The sequence below is a fragment of the Malus sylvestris genome, chromosome 6 (genome assembly GCF_916048215.2).
Source record: "Malus sylvestris chromosome 6, drMalSylv7.2, whole genome shotgun sequence".
Classification (NCBI taxonomy): Eukaryota; Viridiplantae; Streptophyta; class Magnoliopsida; order Rosales; family Rosaceae; genus Malus; species Malus sylvestris.
The window spans coordinates 11,529,140-11,542,927 of NC_062265.1; the positions used below are offsets into that span (position 1 = coordinate 11,529,140).

A 13,788-nucleotide genomic window follows, 5' to 3' on the forward strand; every position below is an offset into this window, starting at 1 on the left:
GTCTTTCTCTAATCTAATACTCCTGACCACATTGTTTGGTTTGATAGTTTATTTATTCATGTCTACTATCCAATGTGATTCGTGTGCTTATATGATTTCATTGAATGTGATTTAGAACGACTTTTCTAAATCTCATTCATACTCTGGCCAGAGATTCTAAATCATATCATAGAGTATTCTCCCTCAAACGATTTGAAGGTTAGAGATCCCTTGTTGCGCATTCACTTGCCTCCATGACTAAGTGGCTTAACCCCAACGATGCCGTGGACACCCCGATGGGGTGACTTTGACATAATCAAAGATCAAGGACTTAACCACAAGACAACTGTGATGCCTCAGGTCAAAGGACTAATTTGCATTATCCCAAACATGAGTTCTCATGTGACATGAGTATGAGAACTCTTCGTTGATCACGTTCAGTGAACTCATTCTCTACTGAGCACCTACGTACTTGTCTTGATGTCACACACACCAATGACTCGAGACTAGTCACTCTCCCTGAGAGAAGACATAGCACGTACCGATCTTGACGGACTGTCAATGCCCAATTGGCAATCCTATGATCAGGAACATTTAGGATGTGTCTACGAAAGAATGGTCTCATGAATCTAACTTCATTAGATTACATTCTTCCAATCACATATTCCTTGGACTTTATCGTTTAAGCATATAACATTTATATGAGACGGCTCAAACAATAATCTTTGCCCTTTATATTAAACTAGATTAGTTTAACATGTGAAATGTCCGTAAAGTATCATCACATGATTGGTTTTAGGGCACATTTCCAACAAAGGACCCTAACTATGGAATACGCATGATAGAGACACATATCAAAGATCATTAAGTTCAATGGAAATTATAAGCATTGACGAGGCATTCATAACTATGGGATACGCATGTTACTCTTGCCTAGGATTTACTTAACACAATCGTGACTAGCGACTTTCACTACTTATGAATATAAGTTAATAACGATTAGGTGAAATTCCCTTATACCCTAGCATCAAGTTTAAGCATGAAAATTAAGTGTCGACCCTCAACCCACATACATAAACAAGTTATCAATCAAATAGATAAGTAAATCACATTCACAATTTCTGAAATCATAATTGGAAGAAATCAAATCATATAAAACATATGTCCATGGCTTCAAATTCACCTCTAACTAAAAAGAAATTAGTTCCACATGTCTAACATAATTGAACAACAATGTAAATTAAACATGAAAACAGAAACAAAGAAAGAAAGAACTCCAAACACTCCACTAATGGCAGATTGCATGTGCAAGGCTTCTCCTTCCTTTGGACTGCACGGCACTCCTTCTTTCTCCTCCTTTAGTGGCTGCACAAGGTGGATGAATGGTTATGGAAGGATGTAGGAATGGTTTGGGGAAGGGGATGGTGCGGCAATGGTGTAGAAATCAGAAATATGGAAGTTTTAGGGTGAAAGGCTGCGGCAAGGATGCAACTAGGGTTTTTGGCGTGAATGAATTAGATGGGGAGTGGTTGGTTCAGCCAAAGGGTTAGAATGAGTATATATAGGCACTTAAAAACCCTAGCAATCAGATTAGGGTTTCTAGAAACCCAAATCCACGAGAAATTAGGTTAACACAATAGGAATTTGCATGGGAAAAGGGCTAGGGTGCGGCAGATTTGGTGGGAGTGTGGATAGGCCTTCTAGAAAGCCTTGCAAGGCAAGGAAATCAGATATTTTGGGCCTAGGTGCGGCACCAATGTAGGGATTAGGGATAAGGCTTCTAGAAAGCCCAAAACCAAGGAAAAATGGACCCAACCCACGGCAAGGATGTGGAGAATGTTCTAGAACCACTCTTCGTATCTTCCAACGCTTCGGAACCTTCCAATGTTGCTAAAACGCAAGGCCATTTAGGTTTAGGAAAGATCAACCCAAAATGGAAACTTTTAGGCTTAGCTTTCCTACTTTAAGTAGGAAACCTCATTTGAGTAGGAATCTTCGTTCTTCTCGGAATCCATCTTCAACTAGGAATCCTTCTCGGACTAGGAATCCTCAAAATCTTCAAATCTTCAATTTCATCCCAACCTTGTGTTCCAAGCATGTACTTTTCAAACCACGCTCCATTAGGCTCTAAAAACTCCAATTTGCCAACTTTTATGTATTATGCCCTTTGAACCTGAAAACGCATGAAAGTAGCTCAAAAGACTACTTTAACTAAGAAAACATAACGAAAATGCATAAGAACTAGCTAACTAAGGCGCATAAATATGCTCCTATCAATATACAATCGATGCAACCTAGGTTTCAGGGTTAGATGACGCATGACTTTTTGTGGGATCTTAGTCGTTCTATTTTGAGATATCATTTTGAACCTCGACTCATTATATACAGGGCATTTATCCAATGTTTTTTTTTCTCTTTGTAGAATAAAATACAATTGTTTTTGCAAGCGTGAATTTTTTTCATAACCCAATCCAAGACCGTTCAACACCTTTTGCGTGTGTCTATGGTCTTTCAACAAACAATTTGTGGAGCCAAAAATATTCACTAGGCAACACGTGGACTTTGGGACAAAAGAAGACAAAAATACCCTTGAGGTATAACAGGATTCCTACGCTCAAGTAGTGGGTAATCATCCTCAACCAATTCAAAAATGTTTCAAAAGAGGTAACCAATTCCAAACTATCTCATTTTAGGTAATTATTTCCAAAACTTAATTTCTCTAATATATTATTTAGTTAATTAATTATCTAAATAATATATTCTTCCCATATCTCCTAAAATCATCACTTAAAATCATAAATAATTGATTAATTAGGGGATCAACTCAATTAATCCCCTAATTGTCAATAAAGTGACCCAAATTAGTAGACAAAACCGGCCACCTCCCTTTGCTCCGTACCTTTTCTGATTTTCTCCACTTTATTACCCAAATAAAGCTAGTCATTCAATTTGGTAACTCCCCATTTATTTCTATCATATTTTATTAGCCAATAAAGTGGCTAATTAAGCCACAAACTCACCAAAAAATAGACAAAGTGGCCGGCCACTTTCTTGGAAAAGTGGACCAACCTAGTCCTATAAATAGTCACCCATTTTTACCAAACACTCATTCCAAACCTCTTGCAAAAAATCTCAAATACTCTAAACACTATTTCTCTCTAAAATTCTAACTTTGGCATCGGAGGTTCTTCAGCCAAAGCCCCCCCCATTCATCGTGGGCGCGTGAGGCTTTTGGCCTTAACCTAAGGTGCTAGTTGTTTTGTAGGTGTAAAATCGTCCAAGATCGAGGAGGAGAAAATTTGCATCCACAAATTGGTGCTTTCATTGAGAGCTGAAATCCATACTTGTAAAAGACTCTCGCGCAAAAAGGTTTTTTCTTTGTTTTCTAGTCCATTTGAATATTTTCCATACGTTCTTATTTATAGAATTTTTTACTTGCAAAGGTTCTTTGATAAAACGTATAAGAAAAATATAATGGCTAGAAATTTAGAAAATTCCATAAGTGAAAATTCTAATATTCAAGAAATGGGATTGCGGAGATCCATGAGGCAAAATGCGACAATAAGGGGAGCGGCATCATCACCATGAGTTTACCCCATGGGAACCACCGTGGTGGCTACCTAGGTAGCCACCCGCGGCGAGGTCCATGGTACTTTCACCACGCTCACCATGGGAACCACCGCGGTGGCTACTTCGGTAGCCACTCGTGGCGAGGTCCATGGAGCCTTCACCACGGCCCGAGCCGTGCCATCCAAAGCTCACGATACCAAGACCATGATCCAAGTCGTGCCATCCAAGTTTACGTGGACCCAAGCCCAAGCCTCACATTCACATGCATCGCGCATTGAGCAGCCTGCTCCCGTGATCCAGCCTGCTCTTGTAGCCCAGCCTGCTCCAACGATCCAGTCTGCCCCAGTGATCCAGCCTGCCCCCGCAGCCCAGCCTGCTCTCATGGTTTCCCAAGCTGCCCAAGTCGGCCCGAGACAATCTCAACCATCCGTACCAATCATCGAGGCTGAGACGTTTTTACCACATTTCTCCGCAGATTTGACATTCCCCAACTCAAATCTTGCACTTGGAGTCAACCACCCTTTTATTGTTCAAGGAGGTTCATTCCATCCAAGTTCTTCCAATCCGAATGGTGAGCAAAACTTGTTCCGACAAGTCATAGAATTGACGAGTGCCCTTGCACAACAAACTACCTTGGTGAATCAACTTTTACAACGCACTGAGATGCAACGCGCCCACGATGAAGTTTCCCGAAGTAGAACAAGGGTAGACAAAGAGCCTTTTAAGCAGCGACCTGGAAAGCAGCCGTTCAACCCATCACAAGTTGAGCATTCAGACAGTGCACACTCTCGATTAGGCCCCCGAAATAGCGTATACTCCCGTCTTAGCGCGCGGAGGAGCGTGCACTCTCGATTAGGCCCACGAGCAAGTATACATTCACGGTTGGGGCCACGCTTTGATAATCAACATGGGCAGCCTTCCAGGCAAAGCATTCATTCGCGATTAGGCTCACAAGGAGTATCCTCCACATTACATCGGAGCGGGCAGCCTGACAAACGGAAGGAAACAATCGTTCAATCCAGCTCTAGTTCCACCAGTAGCCTACAAAGAAATCCCTCGCCTGCTAGGAATCTATCTCATACATTGCAGCCATGGCATAGACGAGCCGAGCGAGAAGAAGAGCAGCCTAGACCGGTAGATAAAGACCAAGGGCAGCCGAAGACTCCGCTACCCCAACAAAAGTAGATCCAAGAAGAGGTAGAAAGGCTTTTCAATGAACGGATGCATGATTTTCGATGCAACGAAATGGTTGATGAAGCACTAAGGCGAGATATGACCAACATAAGCAGGTCACCTTTCACGGATGAGATCGAGCAGGCAGAGCCTCCGCGCAAGTTTAGCATGCCGCACTTCACATCTTTCAAAGGAGACGGAGATCCCGAAAGACACTTGAAGCATTACCGAAGTGCAATGGTCCTTTATTGGAATAATGACGCCCTTATGTGTAAAATATTCGCCACTACTTTACAAGGAGAGGCACAAGATTGGTTTCATACCTTGCCGGCACGATCCATCCAGAATTTTGATGATCTTTCCTTGGTTTTCACCAAAGAATACTCATCTTATCGTTCGATCAAGAAAAAGTCCGATCACCTATTCAACGTAAAGAAAAACCCAAAAAAGTCACTTCGCGATTACGTGAAGAGATTCAAAGCGGAGAAGGCGAAGATCGTCGGATGCGACAACTCGATAGCAAGTGCAGCCTTCCAAAAAGGACTACCAGCAGACCACCCACTATTTGGAGAAATGATCATGAAAGAAGACCTAACTCTAGCAGATTCCTTTGCTCTGGCGGAGAAGCATGCACTTTGGGACGAGGCTCGACAAGCAGAAAAGGCTCCCGAACAGCCTCGAAAAGAGTTAGCAACGGCCCAAAAAAAAGATGAAAAGCAACCCAACAAGGGCAGGCAGGAGGTCAAGCGCAGGGACCGACCCACGACGAAAGAAGACCCGATGACCAATAACTATTCTAAGTTCTCAATTCTGATTCATCAGATCCTTCATGACATCAAGAATGAACCATGGTTCAAGTTGCCAAAACAGTCAAAAGGAGATACTTCCAAGTTGGACCACACCAAGTATTGCGCATTCCACCGAGGTCCTGGTCACACAACCAACGACTGCTACACTTGGAAGAACTACCTAGAGAAACTCGTGAAAGAAGGCAAAGTCGATAGATATTTGGACAAGCCAGCTAAGCAGCCAAAAAGGAATGCAAACGGAGATGAGGAGCCACCAACTAAGACGATTCGAATCAATGGCATTTTCGCTGAATCCGAGCACTTGGGGGCCACTAATAACTCCAAAAAGAGGAAGATCCAGCAGGCTTTACTAATCTCACAAGTTCAAACAGTCGATACCCAACCTGGACCTATCATTGGCTTCACGGAGCAGGATGCAGAAGGAGTCGATTTCCCACACGACGATGCGTTAGTAGTATCTGTCCAACTAGCCCATGCTATAGTTGACAGGATGATGGTTGACAATGGAAGTGCAGTCAACCTACTTCAACTTTCGGTCATTCAAAAGATGGGCCTGGAAAGTACAATCATACGCCGGGCAGAGGTACTTACTGGATTCAACGGACACACCTCAACTGCCATCGGCCATATCACACTTGACGTAAAAACACCGCCAGTCGTTTCAAAGCAAACATTCACAATCGTAAGTGACCCATCTCCCTACAATGGGATTCTTGGGAGACCTTGGTTGATCAAGTTGGATGCTGTCACTTCCGTCAAGTATCAAAAAATTTGATTTCGCATCCTAGGAGGAGGAGTCGGAGAGATCAAGTCTGACCAGGTTTCATCCCGACGATGCACTGTGCAAATGTTGAAAGAATAAAAAAAGAAGACCTTTACCCCCGTAGAGGTTACCGAAGTCCAAAAGGGTAAAGAAATTACCAAATAGCAATTACAGCAGGTGGATCGAGAAGATGGCACCCAAGCAGACAAGATAGGATGGTTCCCCAAAGAGGACGTCGAAGACATCATTCTTGATCCCCAGTAGCCGGAAAAGACGGCTAAAATTGGGTCACGACTAAGCCCAGACGAGAAGGAAGAACTCACAATTTTCCTTATGAAAAACCGAGATATCTTCGCATGGTCACCATCCGACATGCCCGGTATTGATCCCAAAGTGGCCTGCCACAAGCTGCACGTCGATCCAACTGCCAAACTGGTAATTCAAAAATGAAGACATTTCGCACCCGAACGAATAGCGATCATCGAGGCAGAAATCGACAAACTATTGAAGGCCGGATTCATAGAAGAGGTAGCACATTCGGCATGGCTTGCTAATGTCGTACTAGTCATGAAGAAAGAGAAGGGCAAATGGAGGGTTTGCGTAGACTACACCGACCTCAACAAAGCATGCCCAAAAGACCATTATCCTGTCCCCCAGATTGATCTATTAGTAGATTCAATTTCTGGAAACCAGTTGCTTAGTTTCTTAGATGCATACTCCAGCTACAACCAAATAACCATGCATGAGCCCGACAAAGAGAAAACTGCATTCGTGATAGAGCGAGGCACTTACTGCTACAAGGTCATGCCCTTTGGCCTCAAGAACGCGGGAGCCACTTACCAAAGCCTAGTAAATATGATGTTCAAAAAGCAAATTGGGGTAACCATGGAGGTCTATGTCGACGATATCATGGTAAAGGGCAAGCAGCGGTCAGATCACATTCGTAATTTAGCAGAAACTTTCAATATCCTTAGAAGGTACAAGATGAAGCTCAACCCCACCAAGTGCACATTTGGAGTATCTTCAGGCCGATTCTTAGGGTACTTAGTAACCCAACGACAAATTGAAGCACATCCCAAGAAAATCCAAGCAATCATAGAGATTAAATATCCAACTACCTTGAAGGAGATCCAAAGCTTGACCGGACGAGCAGCCGCCCTCAATCGCTTCCTCTCACGATCCACCGATCGATGCAAACCCTTTTTCAAAGCTATCAAGAGGGCACAAAGAGACAAATGGGATGAAGAATGCGAAAAAGCTTTCCAAGACTTGAAGAATTATCTCACATCACCTCCCTTACTATCCAAGCCGGAAGCAGCGGAGGATTTATACATTTATTTGGCAGTTTCTGAGGCAGCAGTGAGCTCTGCTCTCATACGAGAAGAGTTGGGGGCCCAACTGCCGGTATTCTACACTTCTAAAGCTCTTCTCGATGCGGAAACAAGATATCCAAAGATCGAAAAATTAATTTTGGCGTTAGTTGTTGCGGCTCGAAAGCTCAGACCATACTTTCAAGCTCATACAGTCATTGTTATGACTCAATATCCTTTACGATCCATATTACATGGTCCAGACGCTTCTCAACGAGTGATGAAATGGGCATTGGAACTTGGCCAATATGGTTTAGTTTTTCGACCTCACACAGCGATAAAGGCCCAAGCCTTGGCAGACTTCGTGGCGGAATTCACACCTAGCCTAGGCAACGCAACAGTGCGGCCCAACGACGCCCCAGAAGCAGCCGAGAGTACCTTAGCCACACTTACTCCATCCAATAAAGATTTTTGGAACTTGCATGTCGACGGAGTATCCAACTATAAAGGCTCGGGAACAGGTGTAGTTCTTGTTACTCCAGATGGCTCAATGCTCGAGCAGGCGATCACTCTAGGTTTCAAAGCATCCAATAACGAAGCAGAGTACGAGGCTCTACTGGTAGGCCTCCGAATGGCAAAAGACTTGGCGGTGAAGAAACTCGCAATTCATTCTGATTCCCAACTAATCACCAGCCAGGCTACTGGGGAATACACGGCAAAACACCCAAGGATGGCACAATACCTAGAGAAAGTACGCCAGCAGCTTGAAGCATTTCAGACTTACACTCTCACTCAAGTTCCGCGAACAGACAATGCACATGCAGATGCACTAGCTGGTTTAGGCTCCGCCGCCCTTTACCACCAATTTAAAAGCTCCATTCCGGTGGAATATCTAGACAACCTAACCATAGAGATGGAGCCGATAGCCGAAGTGTCACAGGTTAGTGTAACTCCCACTTGGCAAAGTTCAATTATAGACTACTTGGTCAACGGCACATTACCCACAGAAAGGTTGAAGTCAAGGAAGCTCCAAATTAAGTCGGCACGCTACTATATGTGGAATGGCATTCTTGTCCGAAGATCCTACACCGGACCACATCTCCACTGCTTAGCACCTGCCGATGACTTGAAGGTTCTAAGCTCAATCCACGAAGGCGTTTGTGGGAATCACTCTGGAGGCCGATCCTTGGCCCAAAAGGCTCTTAACGCAGGCTATTACTAGCCTACCATGCACCAAGATGCTAAGGAGTTAGTACAAAAGTGCGACCGTTGCCAACGCTACAAACCAGTACCAGCACTACCCGCCAGCGAGCTACACCCGCAAATGAGTCCTTGGCCATTCATGCAATGGGCAATCGACCTGGTAGGACCTATGCCGCCTGCCACGGGGGGCAGATGCATGATGATCGTGGCAACCGACTATTTCACCAAATGGGTAGAAGCAGAACCCATGACGACCACGACTCAGACGGACATAGAGCGCTTTATATGGAGGAACATCATTTGCCGATTTGGCATCCCTTAGTCCATCGTCACTGACAACGGCCCTTAATTTGTGGGTAAAGATTTGGCAAAGTTCTTCCAAAAATACGGCATCAAACAACACATGTCCACACCAAGATATCCTCAAGGCAATGGGCAGGCCGAAGCATCCAACAAGACGATCCTCGACTGTCTCAAGAAATCCCTCACCGACAAAAAGGGAAAATGGCCAGATGAGTTTCCGGGATGTTTATGGGCATATCGCACCACCAAAAGATGAGCAACCGGTGAAACTCCTTTCTCTTTGGCGTTTGGTTTGGAAGCAATCATTCCTCCCAACATCATCGTGCCAAGCATCAACACTCTATTACCAAGCGTTGAGCAGAACAGTAAAGAGATGGCCACAAATTTAGATCTGGCAGAAGAAAGGCGCGAACAAACCATCACCCGCATCGCAGCCTACCAGCAACAGCTCATTTCCAGCTACAATAAAAGGGCCAAGATCCGGCAATTCCAACCCGGAGACCTAGTCCTAAGAAAGACCTTCATCACTGCCCGCAGAAAAGGCTCGAAAAAAATGGACCCCATCTGGGAGGGTCCTTACAAGATCAGTAGAGTAGGCGGCAAGGGTAGTTATACTCTTGCTACCATGAATGATAAAGAGATCGAGAAGCAATGGAATGCCTACAATTTGAGGAAATACCATGTGTGACTTCACACTATATCAAGACCCGAAGACTCGAGCAGCTCAACGGGCACCACCTCGTAAACCGAGGACTATCCAATCATCATGCAGTTTTTTGCAATCAAGTTATTTGCTCATTTTATTTTTCAATAAAGAATTCAGAAGTAATTTGTAACTTGGCTTTATTATATGTCTACAACAACTTATTTCTTTCTACACTTCAAAAGAAGATTGCACCCCCCGAGGGACCAACTGTGCTCTCCAAGGCGGGAGGATAAACTCAACACTCCAAATATCCAGACGTGGATGAGCTTGGCTGCCCTAGTATAACTAGGTGCATGATGGCTTGCGCCGAGATTCCTAGAAGTAGCCACAATGGTCTGTTTCAAGGCTTAGCTAGTTGAAGGATTATGGGTCTATCGGCTTAATCCACAGGGAACCGGGCCCTAGAAACGGAGGGGGCACATTATGCAGCACACCCAATGGGCGGCTGCCCTGGAAACCTAAAGCTGTTATCAAGTGCACTAAGGTAGCCTACGGATTTCTAGAAGACTGCCTACGGCTTGCCCTTCGAGCAGTAGAACCACGCTAGACTTATGCAACCGCACATTATTATGAAAGGTTAAACAAGTTAGCGTGCACACACGAAGATTTTATCCACTGCCGACATGTTACGTAGTCGATAAGCTTCACCTCTGTCAAACGCAGAATAACCTACACCAAGTCCTAAAGTGTTGTGATACTTGCTACACAGCCTATGGAATTGGAAAGAGCCAAGGTTGAATAGCTAAGTGGTTACACGGATTCGTCTGCTTCTGTAAGTAAGGCATCCGGTTGCCAACCCTATGGTTAATAGCTTTGCAAAAGTTCTACATCAACACTTACGGCTGCATAGGCTATGTGGGCCTGTCTGCTTATAGAAAAGTAGCACGCCTGCCACTGGCTTATAAGGTCTAAAGGTTAGGGTAAAAAAAAAAAAAAAAAGTAAGGATGGGAAAAGCAAAAGAAGCAAGTTTATTAAATTTTATAGCAAAATTGATAAACAACAAGCAAATACCGAAGGAGTTCAAGCAAACGCAACAAAGGAAAGAAAAGGAAATCCTAAAAGCTACCTAGAAGACTACTCTTCAGTAGCTTGGACATCTCCCAACTGCTCGGTCGTTACACGTTCAGCAGCCTTGGTGTTTTCAACAGCGGCATCCTCCGAATCTTTACCCTCGACTGCTCCAGCCTGGGTATCAACTCCTCCAACTATTTCACCGATAGAAGACTCAAAGGTAAAATCGAGCAAGTCTTCTGGAGAAATAGAGAAGGTCTCGAAGTCTTTACCGGAAAACTCAAAGTCAAACAGCCGCCCATAGAGATGATCTACATAGCCCAACTTGTAGAAATCGGCTTGGTTCTGAATAAGCGAAGCCTCGAAACAATCCTTCTCACCCTTTAACTGCTCATTCTCCTCAAGCAGGCAAGCACGAACCCGCTGCAACTCCTCAATTTCTTTCTTCAGATTGTCGTTGGTCTTCAAAACACCTTGAAGTTCCGACACTTGAGGCTCAAGCCTGTCAACAACCTTTTTGGAGTGGATCGTTTGGTTGTAAGTAGCAATCAATTCTTCATCCTTTGCATAAGCAGCAGAGCGAAATTCAGATATGAAACGCTCAAGATCTTGAATCTGAGGTATGTAACGCTCGATTTCTTTCTCTGCACTTTCATTCTTTATTTGGATCGCATCAAGCCTAGTCTTCAAATCCATGATCTCTTGGTGAGCGGCCTCAAGCTACGGAGAAGTGGGGGCAGAAGTATTAGATTCCTTCAAAGCAGCAAGCTCAGATTCCAATTTCTTGATTTTTTCGGCCGAGGAGCAAGCTTCGGCAACCATAGTTCTTGCCATCTCTTTAGCAGCCTTGGTGTCCTCTTGGTCAAGGAACATAGACTCGGCTGCCAGAATTGTTGTTTTCTGCATCATGGCTAGCAGAGCAGTCTTCTTATACTCGGGTGTATGCTTTACAAAAAGACTCGGACCAACAATCTCTTTGACGCCATCAACAAACTTGGCACATACATCCATGTCTTCAAGAAGATCTGGTTTCAAAAGCGCACAAATCTTAGCAGGTTCCCCAGAAACGGCCTTGGCGGATTCTTCAAGCCTGCCTGAATGAGCAACTTCATTCTTATCAGCAGACGAGTTAGTTGCAGCAGCGGAAGAAGCAGTTTTTGGCGCCACTTTAGCAGACAGGGGCACCTTATCACTCTTCATAGTAGCAAGCCTCTTCAAGGGTAAGCCAGGCTTAGTCCCGGACGGACGCTTCGGCACAAACTTCGGTACCAAAGGCATGGAAGAACTTTTACGCTGAGCAATTTTTTCGGCAATCGAGCTAGCAGCCTTCGAAACAATAAGCGTTACCGGTACAAATGTAGCAGTTCGTTCTTTCTCACCCTTAGAGGAAGTCAGGTCAATCACAATCTTGGGAGCAGCCGGATAATCCCTACGAGCAGTCTTCGTTTTCTTCTCAACAGGCATCTCTTGAGCAGGCGGGGAATGTTTCTTTTTCCCACCTTCATTAATAGTAGGCTCCATCACAGTGATAGGACGAGCCATCGCGTCTGCCTTGATCCGTTTTATTTCTTCTTTTGGGGGCAGCCCACCTTTTTCCCTACGAAGAGGACTAAGCAGCCAACGCCACTTATGATACTCGGAAGGGATACCGAGAGCGACATGTACTTTTTTCATGTCTGGAGAAACCCTAGGAGTTGAGCCAAATTCCGAATCTACAAAAAAAAAAAAAAAACACGGAAGACAATCAGAAAATTGAAGAATAATTTGGCACTAAAGCCAAGCAGTCGAAAAGACTAAGCAGTCTGCTTACCAGATATGAAGACCGTTGGTACACGCAGCTCGAGAGAAGAATCAGATTCCCATTCTCCACTTATCTCCAAAGTCTCTTTGGCCCAATCATGATCTCCTTTGCTCGAATTATCAAAAAGCTTATGACGAGTTCGCAGTTGTCCAACTCCATCAATACGACCTATGTCAAAGAAATACCAAAATTCGTTGGTGGTTAGTCCCAAGTCAAAGAATTGGTTCAAATTGTGGAACCCCACCATCACTCGGACCGTATTCGGGGAACATTGGGCAGGCGCACATTTCATGGAGCAAAGCACTTCTTGGAAGAAACGCGGCATAGGGAAAGTAAACCCTAACACAAAATAGTAAGGATGAAACTTGATAGCTCTCCGAGTTCCACTGCATGGTTCTCGGCTACTATCATCCTTAACTCGCCTCACACGCACCCCCGACGGAATGGCATGCCTATACGCTTCAAGAAAATCTCTAAACAAATCGTCGGAGCTAATCTTGAGGTGAGCAGCTTTGAAGTAGCCAATCTTGCTCAAAGACCCGCCTTGACGATACAACGGGGGCACACCATCATCATTCTTGTGGCTCGAGGAAGACATGTTTGAAAATTCTGCAAAAGTACAAGGAAGATTTGTTAGAGAGCTGTTTTCAAAAAATAAAAAATAAAAAATAAATAAAATAAAATATGTTGAAAGCCGCAGGAACCCAGCCGAATTGCCAAGCCCCACGGCTTGGCTAGTCATCCATTCAGCAGCGCCCCAGCGCCCAGCAAGAAAAACAAGAAAAAAAAAAAAATATATATATATATATATATATATATTCACGATGTTGCCATGGTTCACCAGATTAGCCCATCACAAGTTTCCGATTCCCATCAAGCCAAGATTCAAGATCCAAAGATTCCAGAAAATCAAGAAGACACGAAAAATAATCTTTTCTTAGCAAGAAGCAACGAGAAGACGAAGCACGCAACGAAAGGCGATCCTTTGCACGGGCAAGACGTAGAAGATTGCTAGAGGAGGGGGAACAAATATCCTCTAAGCTCTCTTTCTCTCTTGTAAGGTTGAATAAGTTTCTCTCTAAAAGTTGATTTAATAATCCACTTAAGGTGGACTTAAATAAGCTTTGAGGAAATTTATTTCCTTTTCCTAGAAGGATTA

At 44.1% G+C, this 13,788-nt stretch overlaps 1 protein-coding gene across 1 annotated transcript; it reads left to right on the plus strand.

Moving 5' to 3' along the window:
• Positions 1-5,295: 5,295 nt before the first annotated feature.
• On the plus strand, positions 5,296-6,306 carry LOC126625445 (uncharacterized). The gene has a single exon (XM_050294537.1). The coding sequence runs from the start codon at positions 5,296-5,298 to the stop codon at positions 6,304-6,306; it is 1,011 nt and encodes a 336-aa protein (XP_050150494.1).
• The last annotated feature ends 7,482 nt before the right edge of the window (positions 6,307-13,788 follow it).

Coding starts and splice junctions, on each gene's coding strand:
- LOC126625445 (XM_050294537.1), top strand. CDS start 5,296: ATGATCATGAAAGAAGACCTAACTCTAGCAGATTCCTTTGCTCTGGCG.